Raw genomic sequence first — 26257 nt, 5'->3', positions numbered from 1 at the left:
AAGTGACGGCTGGACGGGGCAGGGCTTGGATGTGTGCCTGGCCAAGGCATTGGCGTGGTGAAGTGCTCTCTGAGGGCAGCCCAGATGACTCAGGAGCCTGTGCATAGCCAGCCGTGTGCCTTGGGTGACAACCTTGATTCTCACAACTGACTCGCACTGGGACTAGACATTGAAGCAGTTTTGTTTTGTTCTATTTTTACTTTTCTCTTTTGGGGCAGCCCCCCTCCCCCTTCCTTCCAAATTGTTTTCTCAACTCAGTTGAGTCTCAAAGCCTGTCTCCTGCTTGTCTTGAACAGCTGGAATGGGTCTGGACTGAATGAACAGGCAAGGAGCATGACTTGGTGGGACCCTGGAAGAATCTCAGCTACCAGAAGGAACAAACTGTCTGTCTCACCTGTGACGCTGGGAGCCAGGGACATTTAACACCACCTCAGATGGCTGCCTGTAGCATGCCTCTGGGACTGTGGCTCCTGCTGTTTCTCCAGGACATCCAAACAGCCCCACAGGTAAGACAGGGGGACACCAGGATCCTGCAGCTCCTCAGGATGCAGGAGCTTCATGAGGTCTAGGGGCACCTGGGGCTGCAGGGCCATCCTGCCCTGCAGCTGGCTGTTGGGGTGGGTGTCCACAGAAGCAGGGTTTGTGCAACACAGGGGGATAAAGGTGGTGAGCAGAGCTCTCAGGAGATAAAGGTATATAGCCAGGAGAGTTTGCCCTCTCTGAGATCTTTAAAGGCAGGAGCATGGGATATGAGCTATGATCTGCATCTTGTTGGCACTGCTAGAGTTGCTGCAGCTCCAGGCACACCGCAGCTGGGGAGTGAGGAAAGGTTTGATAGGGGTGGGGGGCTTTTGTTTTTGTCTGCATGCTCGGTGACAGGCACATTCCTTGCAGAGCTTGGTTCAGAGGGCTGCTGCCCACTCTTCTGATGCAAGTCAGGAGGCGCAAATTGAAAGGTGTAGAGGCTAAACAGTAACAGACCTTCCTCTTTACACCCCCCACCCTACTGACACTGACTTCCTCATGAATCCACTATTATTTCTGAATCAAAAATCACTTTAAGTAGACACAGCCCACTAGCTGCACTCAGCTGATTCTGTAGATGCACACCAGCTCCCCATTCCAATTGTATCAGCTCTTGTGGCTTTGCTTCCACCCCCATACTGCCACTTACCCCCTCCTCCTGTGGATCACATGGCAGTGAGCCCTCAGTACCTGGCATAAATCCAGGTGATTTCCCTGACTGACACTTAGAAGTACACATTAAAAAAAAAGAAAGGTCAGGCACAGAGACTCTGCACAGGTAAAGTCAAGTAGGTGAGTAATTGCATGGAGTGTTGGATCGGAAATGAGCCCTTACAGTGGAAATACAAGCATATATTAGCCTAAGACACCTGTCTATACACTGTAACTGAAAAATCCAGCACATCACTTGGGCTGCTGGATTGTTTTAAAAGACACTGACTCCAGTTAGATCTTTGAAAACAACCAAGTCCTGTACCCTCTTCATAGACATTTGAAAAAGATATTCTTGGTTCTTTTGGAAAGAGTAGGAGTTTGCTCTTGTGTCTTTAGTCGTAAATTCCCCTCCCACATTGCAAGTTTGCTTTACTTTCCCCAGGCTATCTGTCCTGCCACTGTCTCCTTCCTGAAACACAGAGGCATAAGTATTCTATGGGTTTGAAGCCTGTAATCCTTGCTCACCAGAGGAATATTTGGGAGGGCATTCAGATAAGTTTGTCCAGTGTGCTGAATGCAGACTGCTTTAAGAGGAAAGCCAGCAGAAAATAAAGGATGATATTTTTTCTCTTTGACATCACTTTTGGTGCTTTGTTCACAAAATGAAAGGGACAGAGAGAAAATTTGGTTTTCTGATACTCATTGTCAATATTCAGACTCATCATAAAATTATCAGTTACCTGGAATAAATACACAGACCTCGTGGGGATAAGCAGCTGGCTTTGCACTGTCCTTCTGCATTGCCTCTCTTACAGCAATACTTGCTCTTACTGCTAGTGGAGTACAAGTGATACTGTCTAATGTGAGCAAGTCACTGCTTACTGGTCGTATTTTTAAACCACGTTCCATCTTACCTTAGTTCACAGTTTGGGTTTTGTTTCTTTTTGTATTCAGAGAACTCTCACTTGTTGGTAATGTCTTTACTATCAAGCAAATGAAGCTTGACTATTGAAGCTGTAGATTATCAGCTTTTTCTATACTGTCAGAATTTGGATAGAAGTTTGACAGACAGTTAACTGTTTTGCTGCAGTATTAGTCAGTTCTAGAATAGCCACTGCTGGTAGATTTTTTTTTTACGGTAATATGCTTTCTTCCTGACTTACAGCTCATTTGTAGCAAGCTGATTTCTTACTCTGCCTCACAATCACTTTTTCTCTATGAGTTCAAAAGACCATAAATAAATGAGTCAAACCTTGTCCTGACTGAATTGCAGAGTAGCCCACTGAATTCAGCACCACCTTTACAAATGCAAATAAATTGGAATAGCAAACATTTTTGTAGAAATAAGGAAAGTGAGAAGAGCTATAAAAAGCCTGTTTTTAAAACAAATTCTCTCAAGTAAGCGTTGAAAAATCCAAATACTTCTGACCTACATGTTTGCTTTATTTAATTGGTTCTTGATCTGCAATGCATTTAGAAAAGAAAAAAATATTTGACCTTCTGGGTCACTGAAAGCTCTAAACCACTGCATCCCTGTGCATCCCGTCACAGAGCAGTCCAAGCAGGACAGGGATTGTGGTCTTTCCTTTCACAAGATGTATTCCAGCTCCTGCTAAATCCAAAACCTTTATTTGAAGAGAGAGACAGAGAGAAGGATAAAGGCCTACTGTCCACCACAGCCAGACGCCTTACTCCAACGTCTGTGATCTTCCTTGAATATTAAAGGGGTTTTTTACAATATACGTTAACAAACAGAACTCTAAGTTCTAATGACAGTAGCAGATGTTATTGGGATAAAACTGGTATTTCTTCATTGACCCCTTAGAGAATGATGGGAACCAACCTTCCTGCCAAGTTAAAAGCAGAACTTTGCATCATTGTGTTGCTGTTACAAGTCACAGTAGGAGTCAGACAGCTTTAGGATTTAGAGGGAAAAAGATGACAAGAATGGGGTATGGTGACTGATGCTGAGTATTGACATGAACGTTATTTATCACTGAAAGGATCTATACTAATTTTTATACTCATGAAACAGCTCTACTGAACAGATGGTGACTTACAGACATTTTGCAGATACTTACAGATAGAAGTGGTGGGGCCTTCAAGAAGGTGGTTTTTACTCATAGACATCCTGCCATGATTTGTTAAAATGAATTCCTTTCACAGAAGAGCACCTTGGATTTGGCTCAGTAACAGTACTGGTGGCTACAAAGCTGTGCTTGTAGTTGGACATGTGACAGCAGCATTTGTTGAGGAGTCATGAATGATATGTGTAATGTAGGTGGCTGTATGCAGAGCTGCCCTCCCGTGGAAAGGGGAAAAATAAGGTTGAGTACTCTCTCATATGTGTATCTGCATAATTTGTTTAGTATGTAGGCCTAGTTCATGCAGTGATTTATCACTGCACTACCATCAAGTCAAATTCATAATCAGAATGTGCACTACTGTAACCAGGAGCAGAATCTAATACTAAACTCCTGATGTTCATGTTCTTGGCAAGGTAATTTTTTAAAAAGCTGTTATCTCACATTTTTACACAGACACTATTCATTTATTTAAATCCCAAAACAGACAATTAAATAAGCTGTAAGCTTATGTGCTGCATAAGTAATTTAATAATTCAAGGGTTCATGTCGGCGATTGAATGACGTATCCAGACCAGCAGGGAATCTGAATAGTTTATTCAAAGGAATGAGCTGGTGTTATACATTTTTGCAAGGCACAGTATTTCCTTATATGACGTGACCTATTCTGTGTTGCCACATCAGCAGCACACTTCCTTCTATGGGATGATCACTCGCTGTTACCCGTCCATCAGCTCCCGGCAGGCTCCTCTCCATAAGGGTCTGCCGTGTGACACCTCCTCCCCCCAGGGTCCAGTGGAGACAAGCTTCTGTGTGCCGCCATGTGCTCCTTTGTGCTGCCATGTGCCTCTGCAGGCAGGTCTTACAGCTCACAACCCAATTCTACCTTATAATTCCCCATAGGTTCACACCCTTGTTTAAAATTCAGCTCCATTTGCAGCCAGAGTTGGTTGCCCAGGAGAACCAGGAAGAGAATATCAGGTATTTGTGGTGATTTCCCACAGTTCTTGCAGAGAAACTAATCCAGGCTGACTTAGCTATAGCCAGGATGCTATTGTTTCTTAAATTTTCTTTATAAAACCAGTTCACTGAGTAACTCACAACTGACCTTTTGTGTGGTGACTGGTCATTTCCTGTTGTTCTGTTTAGGCTTGGAGTGTCTGCCTGGCCAGGGTACCCCTGCACACAGGCATGAGGAGATACCACTTCCTTTTCCTCCAGTCTAGGGCTTCCTCCTCAGAACAGGAGAAGAGCGGGTGCACCTTTGTAAATGTGGTTTGAGTCAGGCGGAGCAGGCAGAAACACCTGCTCTTGCCCCTACGGTCAGCTACAAAATGTGCTTGTTGGGAAGCCCAGGGATTATAGTGCAGAGATGTGTCAGAGTTCTCAGTTCTGTTACTGGACCTTGATGAAATTTAATGGCTTCAATGTGTTTCTATTTCTTGTTCTTCTGTTAATTTCTTCCTTGACTGAAAGTTCCTGTTTTCTGATGGAAGTTAAATAATTTCTGTGTTTTGTGTATATTAAACAGGAGAACAGGCCATGAAAAGAGTTAGGTAGTGAGATTCTGCACAGTGCACAAAGGCAGCAGGCAACAGCAAGTATTATTTCAAAGACCAGTGGGAAATTCATTGGCAGAAAGTGAGATGTAGAGTTTCTGAAATATTTAATTGCTCTACCAGTATCATGTGGGAAAATCTCTGGGGAATCTGCTTATCGATTCTTTACCAGAAAAAAATCACTGTTCATGCCTTCTAGTAAATACTGAAAATGAAATTCAGATAACATTTTTAGGAGATTCTTAAGGGAGATGCCAAATTCAAAAATCAGATTTTCTCATCAGAACACTTGTAGCACTGTAATTTCCCAGAGCATGTAGTGGTCCAGCCATACAAAAACAAAGTCTTATTATGTGCTTCTTGTTACAAGTTGTAGCTGGGTCTCATTTTCTTAACTAATATCAGAACTACTTTATGGTGGTGTTTTTTAACTAAACAAATATTGGTTATGTAGTGATGAAAGGTTATTTCTGGAAATCTTCACTCACAACAGAAGTGGGATCAATTATTTGAATAACGGCTTCATCGTGTGAGTATTTGCAGCATTCTTTTCAAGGCAAAATCCTCTTGTAGGATTTGTCCCTAAATTATAAGTAAAATAATTTATTGGCTTATAATAGACACTAAGTTTGCTAAATTCAAACATTATGACTGCATAAATAACAGAAAACTTGTATACTGCAAACAGGAATGACCTCTGTGGATTACACCAAATCTATGTAGATTTAGATGATGCAGAGTATGGTATCACCTCTTACTCCAGTGCACACAGAGCTGGAAATCTGTTACAGATGTAAGGGATTTTGTTCCTTTCCTTTAAAAATCCTTTGGATTTAATCCTTTAATCCAAAATTAACATGAAACAATTTTAGGACAGTGATTTTTATGCTTTTTAAAAATTTGCTAACTGCTGCAATGTTTCTAAAGGAAATGCAGTCAATAATTTAGTTGCTTTGGGGATATTTGAATTTTCAAAAAACGGTGGGCTTTTCCTTACCATCTGCAACTGCCATTGCTTGAGACAGGCATTGGGACCTGCTCTAGAACAGAATTAGTTGTTTTCTAATTGTATCTTTCGTATCTTTCAATTTCTAGACATTATTAACCCCACCTCATCCCTGTGGTACACTTGAGAATTGGTTCTATGATGAAATTTCACAAAGCTGCTGTTACCAGTGTCCCTCAGGTATGTTAATAATTCAGTCAAATTTACATGGAGCCCTTCTGTCCTGGGGTGATGTTACGAAGCCGCTTTATCCCTTCCCCGTCCGCTGAATGCCCAAGGTGGGCCCGGGGGCGGGGCCGGAGCCGCGGGGCCCGACGGATCGGGGGCTCCGGGGTCTCGGCAGGGCCTGGGAGGGGGTGCGCCGGGAGCGCTGTGCTGCTTTTTGGGTTTCTTTTGTGTTCCGGCTAGCAGGAAAAAGGTTCTGTTGGTTTTTTTCTTGTTCTTTTCCCCTTTCCTTCCCCTTGCCTCACTGCCTTCCTTCCCTCCTCGCTGGTCCGGGCAGCCTGCGGGGGGCAGCCCCGGCTGGTCCCAGCCCGTGTGTCTGTTCCCCCTCCGGGAATTTGTTGTATTTTGAGTTGTTCCCCCCCCCCCCCCCCCTCCGTTCTACCCTGTTTTGTTTGGTGTTAATAAACAGTTTGGTTTTTCCCACTTTCACTTTCTGTGAGCCACTTGTCTTACTGGTGGAGGAAAATGGGAGGGCCTTTTCCCTTCGGAGGAGACACTCATTCCGGAGTGTTTCCTCCTGAAGTTTTGTCTCCAAAACCGAGACACCTTTTCATAGAGACAGTAGGAACCCTGTGTATCTGCAGACTTTTATTTTGTCCCTGAAGGAAAGGGCAATTTCATGAATCACTGTCTAATGTGGCTCCAGATGTGAATGTCTTCTCTGTCCTGCTCCTGTGTAGTCTACAGGCAAGCCAGATAGCGTGATAGGATTTATATGGGGTTTTATCACTTCACTTGACACTGAAGCAGCCAGGTCAAAGAATTCATTTCAAACTTGCCTCTGGGTGTGAATTAGCACAGTGAAATTTGGCTAAATGAGTCTCTTCTCAGAGATAAAAAATATAAAATGAAGATATAGAAAATCTGACGTTATTCTCAGAGTCACAACAGTTTAGAAAGTGTCTCACATGAGGGAGGGAACAGGCCCTTGTCAGAAGAGACTAGAAGCTGGGTGTGACTCAGAGGCACATGAGGTCAGCACCAGGAAATACCTTGATGAGACAAGAGTTCTGGAAATGTCTGAAGCTGCCCCTATTGGCCAAAAACCCCTCAGTGGGTGGGCGTTTTGTGGTACTTCACCACCATCTGATTCTTCTTACAGAAATCTCTTTCATTTTTCTTAAAGGAAATTTCTGACCTGTATTTGTGTTCTGATGATACAGAAGGCTTTAGTGTTTGATTGCCAGCATTTGCATCCAGTTCCATCGGGGTTCCCACTGGGACATCCTGTACTGCTGGCCACACCACTAGAGTCCTTCAGAAGTTGTATATGTAAACCAGAGCAAGGGATGGAGAAAATGGTCCCATAAAAGAAAAAGTAGGTGGGGATGTGACTCTGACAGTCCCAAGAAAAGCTCTTTTCTTCTTCAAAACCATACTTTGCCAAAGCTCCCATCATGAGGGATGTCATAGTGAGGTTGGGTGAGAAGCAGAGATCTGATTTACACCAGACTGCAACGAGACACCAGTACCCATCAGTTCACCTTTGCTGATTCTTTATCACTACGTCCTCATGTCAGTGCTGAACTCCTCCACAATAAAAGTTATGAGAATCCTTTTTCATCTTAATCATCCACCACTCCTTCAAGCAATAACCTGTTCATATCTGCTACTAACTCAGCTGCTCACTGTGGAGAAAGACGAGCTTTTCTAAAAGTCCTTTTAATCAAAGGAAGGAAAGAAGGAAACATGAAACCCACTTCCCTGGGAACTTAGTAATGGCAGGACAACGGCCCTCATGGAGACTTGGTTGTCTTTTCTGTCAGCAAATGACTTGCCATCTGCCCATTCCAAAGCAGTCCCTTCCAGCTGGGATTATGTCCTGGCCCTGCACCTTAACACTTGAATGGGAAAGGCAAAAATGTCCTAGAGAAACCAAATGACTAAGAGAAGACTGTGGTAATGTGTCTAACAGGTAAACAAGCAGACAAGAACATTTCAGGATGGTTTTCTGCCCATTCTGGATAGGTATCTTGCATATTTTGCTCTTTTTTTCTCCAGGCTATGTTAAAAAGAAAGCATGTCCTCGGGATCCAAGTGAAGACTGCATGACATGTGGACCTGATCAATATGTGAACAATGCATTCCAAAAGCCAAGATGCGATGCCTGTGTGTCATGCTCAAAAGGTTTGCTTTTCCCCACACATACCTCACAGTTATATTCTCTGCCTTTATATTTTATTTACACTTAATAAAATTTGTATTTTATTCATTTAGGATTTCCACAGCAAAATTATCCGTCCTTGGTTACTGAGTTAAACAGCAGAATGTTACCTTGCACATAATCTATGTTACTTCCTGTGTGACCTGGGAGTACCCAAAAATTCGCTCCTCCAATGCTATCCCAGCCTGGTTTCTGCTTTCTGTCTTATATTACAAGCCATTATCTACAGGCTTCTCTAATTATTCATGACTTAAATTACCATCATATGGCTTTAAATTGAAAGAGGGCAGATTTAGATTAGATACTAGGAAGAAGTACTTCCCCTGTGAGGGTGGTGAGGCCCTGACACAGCTTGCTCAGAGAAGGTGTGGCTGCCCCATCCCTGGAAGTGTTCAAGGGCAGGCTGGACAGGGCTTGGAGCACCCTGGGGTAGTGGAAAGTGTCTCTACCCATGGCAGGGGGTGGAATGAGATGAGTGTTAAGCTCATCTTCAACCCAAACCAGTCAGTGATCATGAAGAGGGACAGCACATTTTTCTGCTTCCTGAGCCTTAAAACTGGTGTTGCCCAGCTTTGGCCCTGCCTTACATTTCCCTTGCAAGGTGATCCTTTGTCACTGCATCTGTTTCTTGCCCACAGAACCTGACCTTGTGGAGAAGCAGCCCTGCTCCTTCAATTCCAGTCGTGTGTGCGAGTGCCGGCCAGGCCTGTTCTGCCGAACGAACGTTACGAACACCTGCACACGGTGCCAGCACCACTCTGCTTGCAAGCCTGGGTTTGGAGTCAAAATCAGGGGTAGGACTTCCTACCTGTCCAGCTTACCTTTCCTGGTCCTGGCCGTAGGCCTGGACCTGATGCATTTTACTTGGTCAGTCCTCAGTCATTATTTTTATTCAGGCACCTCAACAAATGATGTCACTTGTGAAGAGTGCCCTCCCGGGACCTTCTCTGATCAGAACTCCAGCACTGACATCTGCAAACCCCACACAAAGTAAGTCTGTGCTTCTTTAATGGGACTGACTAATTAATTGAAATTAATAAAGGATGAAATAGGATATGTCACTTCTGGCGCAAAGTATACAAATTCATCTTAGAAGCAAGGGAATCTCTTTGGGCTCATGTGCAGAGGTTAGAAGGCCTCTCTTTGTACCTGTTGCACAGGTCTGGACTGGAGGAACAAGGGAAGGAAGGAATCCTACTTGCCTCATTTTTAGTTAGTAAGTACGGTGGAATTGCACACCTGTGAGTAGCAGCTTTGCATCCAGGCCAAGAATTAATGCCACAGGGGTGAGAAGAAGGTTAATGTTTTTTACACTGAAAGCAATAATTGCAGGTGGTACAAAAATGACCAAGGGGATGTTTGTCACATGGAAAACACTTGTACCTTGTACCACAGCAGTGATACATGTTCCTTTTCATTCCCAGCTGTGCCAAGTTGAACAAAGTAATGCTAAGGAAAGGAAATGCCACACATGATCAAGTTTGCCTGGACCAGTTGCCCACCTACCTCATGCCAAGCACTTTGTCCATGAGATTCAGCAATGAAACAAATAACTCTGACCTGAGGAGGTTTAAGGAGAACCTGGTGACCTCTGCTAGTGGTGACCTTTTAAGTGTCACAACAACTGAAAATCCCGATTCAACTCCTGAGGAGAAAGCTCAGGCTGGCATTTCTCCCACCTCAGCCAAGGGGGAGATGACAACAGGAGGTAACAAAGAACATTTATTCTCTCTAGCACTTTCTATTTGGAAGTATCTTTGGTAAACACAATTTTTATGTGGGAACTTCCTGCAAATCCCCTCTGACTTGTGAAATGATGTCTATGGTCCTATGTTCAAACACATAGATCTGTTCAGGGTTTCCCCTCTGCCTTTTCTCAGCCTGTCCTGTGCTCCCTCTCTGTGCTGTAGGTGTAGTGCTTTGGGCAGTGGTTCTCTCTGTGACAGTGCTTCTTGGGGGCATGCTGATATTTTGGAAATGGAAGGTTTGCAAGAAGCGGATCCTCGTCCTCAGAAGAAAGCGTGAGTTTTTCAAGCTGTAACACGTGATGTGCTGTTTGATCTGCCAGCATATGCCAAATGGGAACTCAAATATGGGGATATTTGTGGAGGTCATTGGGGAAGAGAATGTTCTCTACAGGCCAGATAAGAGCTGAAGGCAAGCTGCTCATGCAGGATGTTGGAGAACATGAAAGATGGAAGCAGCTGGGAATTTAGGGAGGCAGGTGGGAGGGCAACCTACAAGTGGGGAAAGGGTAAACAGCTGCTTCTTCTCTCAGCACAGACACTAGTATTAAATTATACCTGAAGTGTTGTGTGAATAGGTTTCGGTTCTGGGAATAGGATTGGGCTTTGAGCATGAGAGGAAGGGTGATTTTTGCTGACACTGACTCCCCATAGCTTTGCCTAGAGTTAATGTGTGCCTGCAAAACCACATTCCCTCTTTTATAGAAAGCAGGACGTGCACGTTGTAGGTTGGTTGTAGATGTGGCTGTGGTGAAGCTGTTGGAGCCTGCAGGCTCCATGGTGAGTTTGACTAAATGAAAGGTTTCTTTTATCAGCTCACCTGCATTCGGTCATCGTACACAAATATGCACTCAAATCTCAAGGTGAGTGACTGATGGGCCAGCAGTGTCATCCTTATGTCTGAAGAATAAGTGGATAGCTTAACGTGGGATTTTATTTTATAGAATTTTAATTTAAAAAGTGGAAGTTTCTCATGTCACATGTATGTCTCTGCTGCCACCTGCACAGGCAGGGGACACGCTGGATGTGACCAGATGCCACCAGATGGCACTCTGTTCCCATGGTGGCTGAAGAGCTGGGTGATGTGTCACTGCTGGAAAACATCCGATTGATTGTGGGACAGTCAAATATGGGAGACATGTTCAGAAAAAGAGCCTGTCCAGATCCCATAAGTGCAAGCATTTTACCCATTTAGCTGATCCCCTCTCAGCAATTCCACTTCCACTGACGGATCTATTCTCTGTTGTGTCAGATTCTCCTAATCACCACACAGCAGAGCTTTTTATACTCATTTGTTCAGGAATACAGTTTAAAGTCTCTTTGCAGCTTAATTTTCTCAAAATGGATTTTTTTTTTCTCCCTTGCTTGCCTTACACAATAGAAGCTGTTACTGTGTAGCATTACAGAGCTGATGCTCTGAAAATAAAGGTGATTGCAAATCAGGGTGAAATTAGACAGTAGGTCTGAGTCCACCTACCTTCATGATGCTACAGAATGTTGTACACTCCCTCCTTCTCACCTCTTCTTTCTCCAGTGTTCCCTGGGATCGTTAATGAAACTATGCATAAAATCCCACCCCTTAATAATCATCTGCCCGCATGATGAACTGACCTAACTTGTTAATCCAGTAGAAAATTATTAACATTTTTTCACTTTTTTTCTTTTTAATGAGCTTGTCTTGTGCTTACCTAGACAGTTTCATCTCTTCAATTTTTCATAAGATGAATACCAGTTGTGGTGTGGGGAGAGTGATGCAAAAGGCTTTGGGGACAGCAGGATCTCACAGTCTTGGCAGCAACCTGTTGCTTGTTCACCTCAGGAGTGTCATTTTAGTGTGCCCTTAGTTTTAAGAAAACCATCGTGCATGTGGGGCGGGCAGTGGAGTGGTTTAGGAAGTACATTGCTATGTGATCTTTCAGAGCTTATATTAACATTCTCGTTATTGTGCAAGGTTTCTTCTGATAATATTTTTACTTTCCATTGCAGGTTCTGATCTAGTGAACAAATGTGCAGTAAGTGTGAACAATATTCCAAAACAGATCACTTTCCATGCCAAAGTAAATAATGTTATTTTCAAACGTCCTGTCCAAAAAGTGCCAGCATTTTAGTTTGGACTTCCCTCTATAATATGTAATCATTTAGGTGGGATGAGATGTATCAGGACTTGATACTTTCATGTCTTGGGCTGAGTTTAATGTGGTGTTAAATAATGTGATGCTGCCAATCTTGCATGTGAGGAGATTCGGTTTGGTGTTAAGCCATTCATGGTGCATTCCATGAGACAAGATCTGAAATCAGAGGATGAACATGCCTTTTCTTCCTTCTGGGAGAACTTTGTGTGTCAGTCCCATTTCATCTTACTGCTCCAGTCACACAGACGGGATTTGTGCTTTTCTTCTGTCTCCCTCCACATCCCTTTCCCTCTGCAGGATTTGGTGTGACTGTGATATGGGTACACAGTGGGTTTAGTTTGTCATTCCTTCAGGACAAGCTCCTGGTGTTACAGTACAGTTTGCAGATGAACAGGACAAACATCAGTCAATATGGCAACAACAGAAAGCAGTTCCTCAGCTGCTGAAGTCATTACAGCTCCGTTTGATTTCCCCTCTGTCAGTGAAATTACAGCCACTTTCAACCTCTGAGTCTTCTCAGTTTATTAGGCTTGTTATCTTTAAACTGCTAAACCACTCTTTGGACTGTTCATTTCTTTTTGTTTTTAAATGAGTTCGCTTTTAAATGTTGTGCATCTGCACACACACAAGATACTACTTTTTCCAGTCACTCTGGTTGCAATCGGTTGTCATAATTTCAGCGTGTCATTGCTAATTCCTGAATTGTGAGGAGCTTCAATTCTTGCTTCTATAGTGAGTCAGACATGAGCAAGGGTTTTAAACTGCACATTTCAAAATCTTGTTTTTTCTTTGCCAACCTTGTGGAAATAGAAGAACATCAGAACCACCAGAAAATTCTGATGCAGGACCTTTAGCCTCTTTTACATTTTGGTTCCTCTTTTAAAGAGCTGTTTGTAATTATTTCTTCATGTATTAGGTAGTTTGAGCTTGTTTCTTCTACCTGATGCTCTGCTGAGGCAGACATTTTGAAGTTAAATCAGTTCAGCTTCCGGCTTGTTCTATTCTTCCATAGGAGCATGATAGGTCTTTGCAAAGTCTAAGAGATAGCTAAAACATATTTTCTTCAGTGGAAATGAGGCACATTCCTGAAAATGTCATCAGAAATCTGTGAATTCAGCTTAGAAATATGGTCTTAAGTGATGCAGGAGCCTAGTTTGAAGTTCCTATACCTGTTAGGTACTTTGGAATGTTTCACTCCCTGTGACAGTGGTGCTGGGAAGTGCATTCTGTTACCCCGACTGCCCCAGGAGGATTCTGTCGACCTATTGCAATGTCCAAAGTGTTTTTACACTCACCTCACTTCTGCTCTCCTGTTTGTATTTGCAGAAGATCATACTGACCACTGAGAGTGGGCCAGAAGAGGAAGAGTTAATTGACAGAACCCTTCCTTTGGAAACCAACAATAACTTGGTATCCAGCACAGAAAAAGCACAGAGTCCTCATCGGAGCGTGACTGATGTGACACTGAGCAGTGGGAATGCCCCAGATTGCCCTGTGGATTCTCGAGTCAGAGACCACACAAATAACAGAATTGGTGAGTCTTGCTTTTTTTCCTTTTTTCTTGTACTTTTTTCAAATTTTCAAACATGGCACATACTGTCATTCCAAGATTACTAGTGAACTGCAAAGTGTCCAAATCTCCTAACAAACATTGGGCTGAATCTCCAGACCTTTGACACACAAATACCTATTCATTTGAGGTAAAAACTTTCTTTTTTTCATGTTTGTCTTAGTCACTATGAATTTGACAGAACATTCCCTTCTTCCTCCTTTTCATTCTAGAAGATGTAAATTTTACAGAAAAAACTGGAATATGTCAGCTGGAAGATGATGCTGTAATACTGGATGAGAATTGTACTTTGCTATCATTTTCTTCTCTGGTTTCATAATAATGGCTTGAAATGTGTCTCCCATATGTTCCCATAAAGTTTGACCATGGCACAGGGTGGGAGATAAAGTCAGGCAAGGAGCTTACTCATGGGGGGAGAATTGTTACCTGAGACACCATCTGCATGAGACATTCTGGCAGTGCTTCCAAACCCAGTTATGAGGTTATTTGAAGGCGTTATTTTTTACATTACAAAAACGGACCTTTCCTTACTAAATGCCCTTTCTGTTTTTACTGTGAGGGATGGATTTGGATGAATGTGATTATCTGATTTATCATATGCCTCTGTGTCCCCTTGGAGTGGATCCCACTCAGCCCGGTCAGCTCCGGACGCAGTCGGCTGCGGGGGCCGGCCTCCGGACTCCGGGAGACCAGAGGTCTGGCTCATGGGTCCTTCCACAGCACAGCCGGGATGGAGGCAAGCGGTGGAGGGAGGAGGCAGACTCAGAACTGGGTTAAATCTGGGAAGTTTATTGAGCCTCGGACGCGAGGTCCCACCTCCCAGGGATGCCCAGTTTGGAGCGAGCTCCAGAGACACCTGTGGGAAGTTTTATGGGTGGGTGGTAACACGGGAGGGATTACAGCGATGACCAATCAAAGGAGGGAAGGGTATGGCAAACAGAATGAAGGATGTTTCAGGGAACCAACCATGGGAGAGAAAGGGAGGGATCTTTTTCTCCAAGCCAACCACACGACGCCCCTGCCAGAACTTTCTAGAAGCCTGGGAGGGGTGCCAGCATGATTGGCAAGGGCCAGGGAGGAGACAAAGGTGGGAAATGGGGTAATTGGCAGCAAACTGGGGGGATACAAACTGGGTAGATACAAAGGTACAAAACTCAAGGGGAGACCCGGACTGAACCAAAGCAAAACACACTCCCACATCTCCCCCTTTTTTGTTTTTTATGATGACTCAAATTCGGGTTGGGGACAATATTCAGAGTCTGGATGTAAGTCCCCAAACCACTGCGACTCTGGGGCCATGGGCTCGTGCTCTGATTCCGGGAGAGCTTTGGCCTGGCCAATGTCCATGGGGGAGGGGGAGCTTGCAATCAATTTAAACAGCAGTCTTCTGAGAAGTCCAAACATAATCAGGGTAACCAAAAGGACGAAAAACAAAAGCAGTCTGGTCCGGAGAATAGACACTGCCCATCCTGATAGTCCCCATCCGTTGAGGATGCTGCTGAGCCAATCACCCGTCAGCTGCAGGCTTCTGGTGATGGCTCGGGCGGATGGTGCAGGATCCATCTCCAGTGTCTCCAACTAAAACAAACTCTAAGAGAACAATATTAAAACAAGGACCTAACTGGGGTAAAGTTGGGGTCCAGAGGGCATGGGGTCAGCCTATCCCGGTCTTAGGGGTTGCTTGACTTCCTTTTCCGGCGGGACGGGAGACACACGGTTTCACCCATCTCGATGGGATCCACCTAGGGCCCTCGGGGGTGGATACGCAAGCATATCCCTTCCCCCACGTGATTAACTCATGGGGGCCCTGTATCTCCCAAGTCTCCGGGTCTTTAATCCATACCGGAGGCTTTTCTTTCATTTGCAGCTGCCAAGACCCTCCAAAGTGCCGCACAATCGGTGGGTTCAGATTCTCAAAGGCACAGTTAAGGAAATTCAATGTGAACAGTGCCCTTGAGAGCCTGACAACCGGGGAGTCTAGTTTTTCTGGGGACCTTTGACGCTGTAACATCCTTTTGATGTTTTGATGAGCCCTTTCCACAATGGCTTGGCCTGTTGGGGAATAGGGGATGCCCGTTTTGTGTTCTATTCCCCATTGCTGCAGGAAGCCCCTGAACTCCTTGGAGGAATACGCAGGGCCATTGTCCGTTTTAATGACCTTGGGGATGCCCAGGGTAGCGAATGCCTGCACTAAGTGCCTTCTGACATCGCTAACCTTTTCCCCTGCGTGGGCAGAAGCAAAGACTGCTCCGGAGAAGGTGTCCACTGACACATGTACATACTTCATCCTGCCGAATGAAGCGACATGTGTCACGTCCATCTGCTACACCTTGCAACTGTTGAGTCCACGGGGATTAACGCTGGTGCCAATGGCGGGAAGAGCTAACTGATGACATTCTGGACACGCGGCCACAATCGCCCTGGCCTGGTCATGCTTCAGGTTGAACTGCCGGACCAGGGCAGGGGCGTTTTGATGAAACTGCCGATGGCTGATTTTGGCCTGCTCAAATATATCTGGGAGTGGGACCATCATGGCTGGCGCAGCGAGGGCATCTGCCCTCTTGTTGCCCTCCGCGATGAACCCGGGCAGGTCCGTGTGTGACCTGACGTGCATCACGTAATAGGGTTGCTCTCGGTGGGAGACTAGATTGACCAATTTTGAGAGCAACTCATATAAAGCTGTGTTGGAGACCTCTTGCAAGATGGCATACTCAGCTCTGGAGACAACTCCTGCAACATATGCAGAGTCAGTTACTAAATTTAGGGGTTCGGGAAACCTTTCAAAAGCCCTGACGACTGCGTCTAACTCAGCGACTTGAGGTGATCCTTCTACCTCTTTAATATCCGCCTCCCACCGCTGAGTTTGGGGGTTTTTCCAAGTCATGACAGACTTGTGAGAAGCCCCAGACGCATCAGTGAAAACGGTCAAGGCCTTTAAACGTTCCTTACTCCGAACACTCTTTGTACTCAACTCAAATTGAATTTCCGAATTAAAAATTTTGTGGGCCGGCCTATGTAAAGAAATTTGGCCTATGTAACCCTCCAGAGCAAATTGCAAGGCTTCACAATCCTGAAGCTGGCTCTCCAACATTGCTTTAGTAATTTGGCCCGTCCGCATCCTGATTGGTACGTGGATGCAGTCAAAGTCACGTCCCGATAACTCTCTGATCCGGACTCTAGCTTTCCGGATCAGTTCAGCCATCAGCTCTTGTGGCCGTGTCATCCTCTTGGACCTGTTGTGACTGAGGAAAACCCACTCTATTATCAAGAGAGGATCCCTCCGGTCCTGGTCCTTCTTGCTCTTCCTGTTGTCTTCCCATTGGAAGACAACCCCGTGTAGGTGCGGCAGATTGCCCAGGATGATGAATCTAAATGGCAAGTCAGGCCTGTACCTGCTTGCCTGCCTGGTGGACATCAGGTGTTGCACCTTCTCCAAGGCTGTCTGTGCCTCTGGGGTAAGCGTCCGGGGAGAACTAAGCTCCTCTCCCCCTTTCAACAAATCGAAAAGGGGGGCTAGGTCTTCATTAGACAGACCCAGCCACGGCCTTACCCAGTTTAAAGATCCACACAGTTTGTGGACATCCGCCAACGTCTTTATATTTGTTTGGATTGCCAATTTTTGCGGCACAATGGTCCGCTTGGTGATTTCAAGGCCCAGGTATTTCCAAGGTGGCATCCTTTGAATTTTATCTTGCTGGAGCTCGAACCCTGCAGCAACCAATTCTCCGATTGTCAGGTCAAGCACATTCGCCAGCATGTCATCATCGGGGGCACACACGAGGACATCATCCATGTAATGAAGGATGATGGCCTCCTTTGCGGCTGTGCGTACTGGGGCAAGCAAGGAAGAGACATACCATTGGCAGATGGTCGGGCTGTTCTTCATGCCCTGTGGCAGCACCTTCCAATGGTATCTCTTTCTTCGGGCTCCTCAGTTGACGACCGGAACCGAGAAGGCAAAACGTGGGGCATCGTCAGGGTGTAGAGGAATTTGGAAGAAACAATCCTTAATATCAATTACGGCCAAATTCCAATTTTGGGGAAGCATCGCTGGGGACGGCATCCCTGGTTGGAGAGAGCCCATGTCCTCAATCTCATTATTAATTTGGCGAAGGTCCTGGAGGAGCCACCATTTGTCTTTGTTAGGTTTTTTAATCACAAAGACAGGGGAATTCCAAGGGCTGTTGGTCTCCACTATATTCCCCTTCTTAAGCTGCTCCTCCACGAGCTTCTCGAGCACCTCCAATTTCTCGCCGTAGAGCGGCCACTGTTCTACCCAAACTGGTCAGTCCGTTTTCCAAGTCAATTTCTGGGTAGGGCGCTCCTCAGTGACCGCTGCGCAAAAATTCTGTGGGGGGTTGGGAATGTCAATAGTGACTCCCCACTGCTGCATGAGATCTCTCCCCAAGAGGGGTTCCTTGTAATCAAGTACGAACGGACATATATTGGCCAATTGTCCGCTCGGTCCCTTAATTTGTACGATGCTTCTAGATTGTTTTGCCAATTCGATGCCCCCCAACACCTTGTACGTGCCCTGCCACGTTCTGCAGTTCCCAATGTGCCGGCCATTCCCATGTGGGAATGATCGTCACATCCGCCCCTGTGTCCAGAAGCCCCTTGAGGTGAAGGACTTCTTCCCCTCTGTTGATTTTGCAGTCCACCCTTGGCTTCCCTGTTCCTATTACATGGGTGGCACACACTATTGGGTGTGGCCCTCCTGCAGGGATAGCCTGGGCGACCATCTGCCCTCTGGGCAGAAACAGAGGTGGGCGGACACAGCGCAGCCAGAGAACGGGTCCTTCGGGACTAGATGTCATTAGCCCCAGAGTGACTTCGATCTCTGGTGGTGTGCAGTTAACATCTCTGACGATGACATACCTGTCTGGGCTCTGGTCTCTCGCCCCCAGCTCACCACCGGTGCTCACCGGTGCGGCGTGCCACTCGCTGTCCTTCAGGAGGAGCGGTGTCAACAGCTGCAACCTGAAAGAGTTGTCGGAGAAAGAAGTCAAGTCAGGCTGAATTGTCACATCCGGTAGATTTGTTTTATCACACCCTGCCCTCCCCAGCCCCTCCTCCCCCTTGCGTCCCGTCCTTTTTTTATCTTCATGTGGGGCGGGCGCGCGCTCCCCACTCAGTTTTTTTGAGACTCGTTTACGAGTCCCCCCAACCCTTGCTCCTTCTTAAACTGGTGGAATTCCCACTTGAGCAGGCAGTCTTTGGTCCAGTGTCCAGGCTGGTTGCAGAGGAAGCAGGTGTTCTGGGTCTGCTGTTGTGGCTGCCTCCGGGCGTTCTTCGGCGGAGGTCGGACGCCTTGGCCTGTGGTTCTCCTCTGGTCCGCAGCAGGGCGTGGTGTAGCTGCTCCCACAGAAGCCATTCCTCGGGGTCTTTGCTTGTCTGAGCCGGCAGGTTGCAGGTGCGGCGCTTTCGCAGCGCAGACTTCCAGCATGGCTTGTATTGTTGGCGGAGGGTCCAGAGGGAGGCTCAGGATGGCTGCTTTACATTGGGGGTTCATGTTGGCCATTGCCATCTCCACGATGACCTCCTCTCTGGCCACCGACTGCCTGACCTGCAACTCTACGGCTCGGGTTAGTCTCTCTACAAATCTGAGGAATGATTCCGTGGGCTGCTGTCGGACCCGCGAGTAGCTTTCCACAGGTGCGTCCGGCCTCAGGTCAAGGAATGCCTTACCGGCTAGTTCCTTGACCCGCTGCAGCACCTCTAAAGGCAAACCCTGGGCCTGCTTCGGCGCCAAAGCCCATTCCCCCTCGCCGCTCAGATGGTCCATTGTCAATGCCTGATTATCGGCATCAACGGCCGTATCGGATCCCTGCAATAGCACTGGAAGGAGTCGGCGGAGCTCCCTTTGCCATGCCAATTTCCAGAGCAGAAACTCTGCTGAGGAAAGCAAGCATGAGAAAAGTTGACGCAGATCAAAAGGCGTCATTACCGCTCCGGAGAGATTTGCCTGTAAAAGGCCGTGAAAATATTCGCTCTCCCTCCCAAACTCCTTCTGCGCTTTGCAGAGCTCCTTAATTGTTTGATGGGAGAAGGGTTCCCAACTGGCATGGGTCATTCCCCCTCTCTGGGACCTCTGATAAATAACCGGAGCGACTACAGGGATGGGGTCCAGTTCCGGGTTCCGGTCCTCAGGCCCCCCCCCTTCCAGCCACTCACCATGGGAACCGGAAGGCCAACCGTGGGAACCGGAGGTAGGGGCGTGGGAACCGGAAGCGGGAAGTGGGTGGCGACCGGACACGGACCTACAACAACCCCCCGGGGCGGAGCAAGGGGGCGTGCACCAAAGTGGGGTGGGAGGAGTAGCAAGGGCGGACCCAGCTTGGGAGTAGGAGGGGTCAGGGTACGGGGGGGAGTTGGGATGGGAGGGGTTAGGAAGTGGGAGGAAAGGGTTTCGGGATGGGGAAAGAGAGGGAGGGCAAGAGGGGGTCTCTGCCATGCGGCGCCTGCCATCTTGTCCTCCTTGGGTAGGGAAGCCATTTTCTGAACCTTCCGAGGAGCTAAAACGAACTCGGGGTCTTACAACTGGGGAAGTCGGGGAACGGGGTGAGCCCCGGGCAGTCTGGCCAGGACTGTCCGGGCGGGGGGACCGGGAATCCCAAGGAGAGCCAGGGAGTCGGTAGCAACCCTGCGCAGCGTCGCGGTTTGCTCTCTTCAGGATGCCCGGTTTAGGGGACACGGGTTTAGGAGAAGGTTTAGGGGTAACTGGGGAACCCGGGGTTGGCTGTCCTTCCCTCTCCCTTTTTTTGTTTAAAGCCGACCGAATTTGCAAATATAACAAAGAAAACTTATCTAAATCTTTTTCTTTCGCCAATTGTGATTCTGCCAGTTTTGCTCCCACAGCGTTCCAAAAGGGAACGCTTGAAACCGAATTTTGGGCGCAGTGAGGGAAGTGCAAGAACAGCCAACGAACAAACCTCTTTAAACATCCCTTAGAAAAACGTTTCCCCCCACCCTCTAGGAGTCCCACAACTTGGATATATACCCCCTTCTGTGCTGTGGACAATTTAGCGCCCATATCCACAGCACAACGTCTGAAGCCGAGGAAAAAAAACAAAAAACCCTGGACACTAAATCCCGACCGGAGGCAAGTGACACACCCGCCCCGGGGCTGCGCAGCCTCGCGGCTCCTCAGGAGCCAGGGACCGTACAGGTCCCGAAAAGCCTTTACCGGCTTTGAAGTAGATTCCCCCCCCAGAGGAAAATACTTACCCCTTAGTGTCCAGGCGGGCTCCAGACGACCAATCCTCCACCGAGGACGACTCCGCTGGCGCAGGCAGAGCTACCGTCCTCTCCCCCACGAGCGCAGCTCCCTAAAACGGAGCTTGCTACAACTGGGGTAGCTAGACGTCCCAAGGACAGGCTCAGAGAGCCGACCAGTCCGTTCCGTGGGGTCCGATGGAGCGGGGGGCCCCACGTTGGGCGCCAAGCTGCCTCTGCGTCCCCTTGGAGTGGATCCCACTCAGCCCGGTCAGCTCCGGACGCAGTCGGCTGCGGGGGCCAGCCTCCGGACTCCGGGAGACCAGAGGTCTGGCTCATGGGTCCTTCCACAGCACAGCCGGGATGGAGGCAAGCGGTGGAGGGAGGAGGCAGACTCAGAACTGGGTTAAATCTGGGAAGTTTATTGAGCCTCGGACACAAGGTCCCACCTCCCAGGGATGCCCAGTTTGGAGCGAGCTCCAGAGGCACCTGCGGGAGGTTTTATGGGTGGGTGGTAACACGGGAGGGATTACAGTGATGACCAATCAAAGGAGGGAAGGGTATGGCAAACAGAATGAAGGATGTTTCAGGGAACCAACCATGGGAGAGAAAGGGAGGGATCTTTTTCCCCAAGCCAACCACACGACGCCCCTGCCAGAACTTTCTAGAAGCCTGGGAGGGGTGCCAGCATGATTGGCAAGGGCCAGGGAGGAGACAAAGGTGGGAAATGGGGTAATTGGCAGCAAACTGGGGGGATACAAACTGGGTAGATATAAAGGTACAAAACACGAGGGGAGACCCGGACTGAACCAAAGCAAAACACACTCCCACAATCATATCCAAATATCTCCAAGCAATTGACCTATGGTGTCTCATGTGCAGCATCCTTCTGAATTAAGTGCAGTGGTGCAAGCCATTGAAAAGGCCTTATTTATTTTTCTGTGAAGGAGTAAGACAACAAATCGGACCCAAGATTAATAAAAATTTGTAGTTTATTCTCAGCTAGAAAGAAACTAATTTCTTCGGGTCCTAAGACCCCAGAACTTCTGTACAGTGCTGATCCTTACCCAAAGGTTTCTTTTACATGGTGTTGTTTCTTGAAACAGCAGGAGCATAAACCTTGGATTCTTCATATCTAGATCCCAATTATTGTTTCTTCTAACAGATTCTTGTGAATATTTTCTGCCTTTTCTGTTTTGTCTTTCTCCTGTAGTCCCACCTCTAGCTCAGTGGGTTAATCCCATGGAAACTCAATCTACTTGATCTGAAATGCCAGAGTCCATGTTACATGAAAAAGAGCCATCTCTGGGGCAGCAGTGACTGTTCACCATGCTCAGCACTACTTTTTTCCTTCCTCAGAAAAACTCTACATCATGAAGGCTGACACTGTTATCGTGGGGTCCGTTTCAGAAGTGCCCAGTGGCAAGAACTGTGCTGTTAGAGGATGTGAAAGTAACCTTGATGCCCAGGAAAGCATGGAAGAGGAACTGGAAATGCACTACCCAGAGCAGGAAACAGAGTCCTTTCCAGGGAACGATGTAATGGTTCCTGTGGAAGAGGAGGGAAAGGAATTTCACCACCCTACCACTGCCACTGAGAAGTGATAACCCACAGAGATAGTGTGGGAAGATACAGAATCATCCAGTGTGACACTAAGGCTGAATTTATGACAAGGGAAGTAAACACACTGTGCCTTAGATTATTGGGAAACTCCTGGAAAACACTGAAACACATTCAAACAAGGAGAGATAGAACCTATTCCATCTAACAAATGAGAGGATCATCCAAACCGTTGTCCTTCATAGCTCACATCAGATATTTCTCTTTCCCTGTCTCCCAGTATCATACTGAAAACAAATTTGAATCAAAGCTGCCTAATTTAGAGGACATCTAGATGTCAGCTGAAGTTTCACAGCTTGCTTTCTCAGTGTGAAGGAATGGATTGAAATCTATGTGTAGTTACTTCTATTAGCTGTGAAAATTCTGGCCAGGATTCTGAGTCAAGCTTGAGACTCAGCCATGTTTCTTATGTTGTTTCTATTCCAATACTTCCAATTTTGTCATATATTTTGCAGCATGTGGTATTTTCTCAAGGCCTCACTTTTGATTGAAAATGATAATAATTTTAGTTTTCCCTAGCATAAACATAACTCTCAAGTTTGTGGACTTCATGTTTCTTGAGGAATTAGGGTCAAATGGTGCCACACAGGCTCTGAAAACAGAAGGCCATAAAACAAATTGAAATCCATTGTACTTTAGGCCATTCTTTCTATTGGTTTTGAAGTCCAATTCATTTTTTTTTGACTATGTCAAATCATCAGTAAGTGTACAAAACAGCCTCTTCTGATGGAAGCCGAACTAGCTGAACATTTGGCTATTGGATGAACTATGGGTTTAGCCCAATGTGGAGCCTGTAAAAAGAGAAATGAAGAAAAGTAACTATTTTTCTACTGAAAAAGAGGCACAGCAGTTATTTCCTATAGCATTGTTAATATCTACTTGTTTTAGAATTGCTCATAATCATCAGAGTGACACTGATTTGCATATCCTGTTTGGTGGCCAACTGGCATGCGTTATGCTGTTTTTAAATCTTTCGTGCTGCTTGTTCAATAACTGTAAATGTAATAGTGCTGACTATACTTTTGCACAGAACAGTGGAAAATGAGCAATATGACAAAGCGTGTCTTAATAATCAAAAAAAGGAACCACAAAACCCATTGCTTGCCTTGTAGTTTTGTCCTGCTCAGAGCGCATAACAGTGGTGCAGCTGCAGCGACTTCTGTCTTAGAGCATACAAAAGGAACACGAGGACATAAAAACACCTTCTTGGGCCAGACTGGAGTTTGAGCCAAACATTTCATCTCTGACAGTCGCAGTAAGGGATTAGTTAGGAAGACCATATCTGCTGTTTGCATTCATCATAGTTCTGCAGTGGCAGCTGGCATTGGATTAAGGATTTCAAAGAGTTTGACTCAGCCTTTATTATTCTCTCATATCACCATTAGTTTTTCTTCTCCCTTTTGAATTTCCAAGAAGAATCTGCCTCCATAAGCATCTGTGGCAACAGGTTACAGATATTGTGTACTGTGTAAAGGACTTCTAGCACTTTTAAACTGGCCTCTTTATTTCAGTGAATGTCACTAGTTCTTGTCTTACAGAAGTCAGTGAGTTGCTTTTTTTTTTTTTGCAACTTTTGCACAAAGTTGCTTTTGTGATTCCTGATTGTATCTCAGCTTTGATTGAACTAAGCCTCCAAGACAAGTTCCCATCTTTTCATACTACTCATGTACATTTGATGCTCCACTGCCTTGGTCACTTTAGTTGACCTTTCCTATATCAACTTTAACTTCACTACATACTTCATTTTAGAGAACACCAATTTGTGAATCCACAAACTGAATAACCACATTTACCTGGCTGTGATTGTTCAGGGCTGTTCTGCAACGACTAATTGTGCATTTCCATTCTGTATATTAATTAATCTTTTTTACTGGAACAGCTTTCTAAAAGAACCATAGGCATTGCAACCTGGTGGATGTGTTATAGTTGGTTGGTTTAATAATGCTGGTAATGCCTGAATTAAAAATTACATGGATTTTAAGCCATGGTCATGCTTTTCCTGTTTGATATGTGGATGTTTCATTGTTGATAATTTCAGCACCTGTATCAGTCTCAGAAGAAATATTTTTGCAAGAAAGCCATTTGAAGCTCATGGAGCTCTTGGTGGATTAAAGTTTTTCTCAGGAGCAGGGCTAAATTTATAGTAAAGTCTGTCTGTACCATCCCGGCTGCATGTGGCACAGGAGCGACTGGTACGGTATTAGTGAATATTGGAATGCTGCAAAGGTAACTTCGTACTGTGGGGCTAAGGAGTTGGACTTCAGTGATGCAACTCAGGGTGTTCTATGAATGGGGCTGAAGAGACCCTCCACACAAGCCGAGAGCCCCGTGTAACCAGCTCCGATGTCCGGGCCGTGGGGACCGCATCCGCCGCCGCTCGGCCGTGCCCGGGGCGGTGCCCCCGGGGGCCGGACCCGTCCCGGGGCCGCGGGACCGCCCCCGCCCCGCCCCTGCACTCGGCGGCGATGGGGCTGTGCTGGGCGCTGCTCCCTGTGCTGCTCCCTGTGCTGCTCCCGGCGCTGCTCCCGGCGCTGACCCGCGCCGCGGCCGGGCGGGTGAGCGGGGCCGGGCGGGGCGGGGGCGCTGCTCCGGGGGCGCTGGGAGCGCTGCAAAGCAGCGGGGGAAACGCGAGTGGGCCTCGCCTGATGCTGCCGCTCTGGAGGTGCGCGGCGAGCGGGCAGCCTCTCACTGCTGTGTGTGCGGTCTACTTGTCACCTGTCCGCCCCTTGTCGCCTGTCTGTCCCTTGTCACCTGTCACCTGTCTCCTGCCCCTTGTCACATGTCCGTCCCTTGTCACCTCTGTACCCCTGCGCTTGCGCTGGATTCGCTGTGATCTCTACAGCAACCTCAAGTCCCGCTCTTAAGACTGCTTCAAAGCTCAGCCTGTGCCCTTTGTCTATGTCGTCGTTACTTCTTGGCTCCCCAAAGACTAATATTTTTTCCTGGATTTTCATCGGAAATAGGTTAATTTTGCAGGCTTGTTCGAATGTAAAAACTGTGGTGAGTGTCCTGGCAAGTGCAGAGTGTAAACCCATATCTATATTACATTGTTTACACAGGAAGAGCTTGTTGAGCTGCTTTGGTTCCCTAGAGCTCTTCCCAATTTAAATCGAAAAGCCTTTTCATTTACAGTGAAGATCTGTTGTGCTGCAGCTGTTACTGTTCCCCTTCATTGCAGTGGTGAATGTCATGTTCTATATCCAGCTGTACCACTGTTTGGCAATGAGGGTTTGTAACTGTGTCAAAGAGCTCAATGGGATGTGTTTGCCTTTGGCTCTGTGTTTTCTGTACTGGTATATTGATAGCACTTTTCTGTCTGATTTTAAAATGTCCAGGATTGTGAAGATAAACATGGAAATGTTGCTCAGATGTCCAGGTCACTGTATTCTCATGGGATATTTATGTTATTTACATGTTTATTTAATCATAGGAATTTAGGCTGGATAAGGCAAAGGTTCATTGAAATCAGGTGAGGATGTCAGAATGTGTATTGAGCCCGGAATTACACAATGGTCTTTTAAGGACTACTGGGTGCTATAGTAAGTTGATAATATAATAAAATAATTATTTTAACTGTTTCTCACTAATTTTTAATTCAGCTCTGGTTTTAAGGTGAGACTGTTTTGAACCTGATTTACTGGACACCTTGCAGTGGATAGGGTAAAGCAGATGGAGAAGGGAGAGTCTCAGAATTGTAGCAGAACTTATTACCAGAATTTAAGTGTCAGGTTTTGTCATACTTCATGCTGATCAAGGGG

General features: G+C 46.5%; 1 protein-coding gene across 1 annotated transcript; it reads left to right on the top strand.

The window, feature by feature from the left end:
* Positions 1–434: 434 nt before the first annotated feature.
* TNFRSF8 (TNF receptor superfamily member 8) lies at positions 435–22483 on the top strand (the record flags this gene model as incomplete). The annotated part of the gene is made up of 11 exons (XM_082295896.1): positions 435–506; positions 5918–6008; positions 8055–8180; positions 8856–9011; positions 9114–9207; positions 9642–9925; positions 10128–10238; positions 10778–10825; positions 11949–11974; positions 13421–13628; positions 22239–22483. 11 exons carry the CDS (start codon positions 435–437, stop codon positions 22481–22483), a joined length of 1461 nt encoding a protein of 486 aa, XP_082152022.1.
* Between the last annotated feature and the right edge of the window lie 3774 nt (positions 22484–26257).

The sequence above is a fragment of the Coloeus monedula genome (genome assembly GCF_965178545.1).
Source record: "Coloeus monedula genome assembly, chromosome: 22".
NCBI classification, from domain to species: Eukaryota; Metazoa; Chordata; class Aves; order Passeriformes; family Corvidae; genus Coloeus; species Coloeus monedula.
Note: the sequence above shows the minus strand (reverse complement) of the source record. Positions and strands in the feature narration are given on the sequence as shown.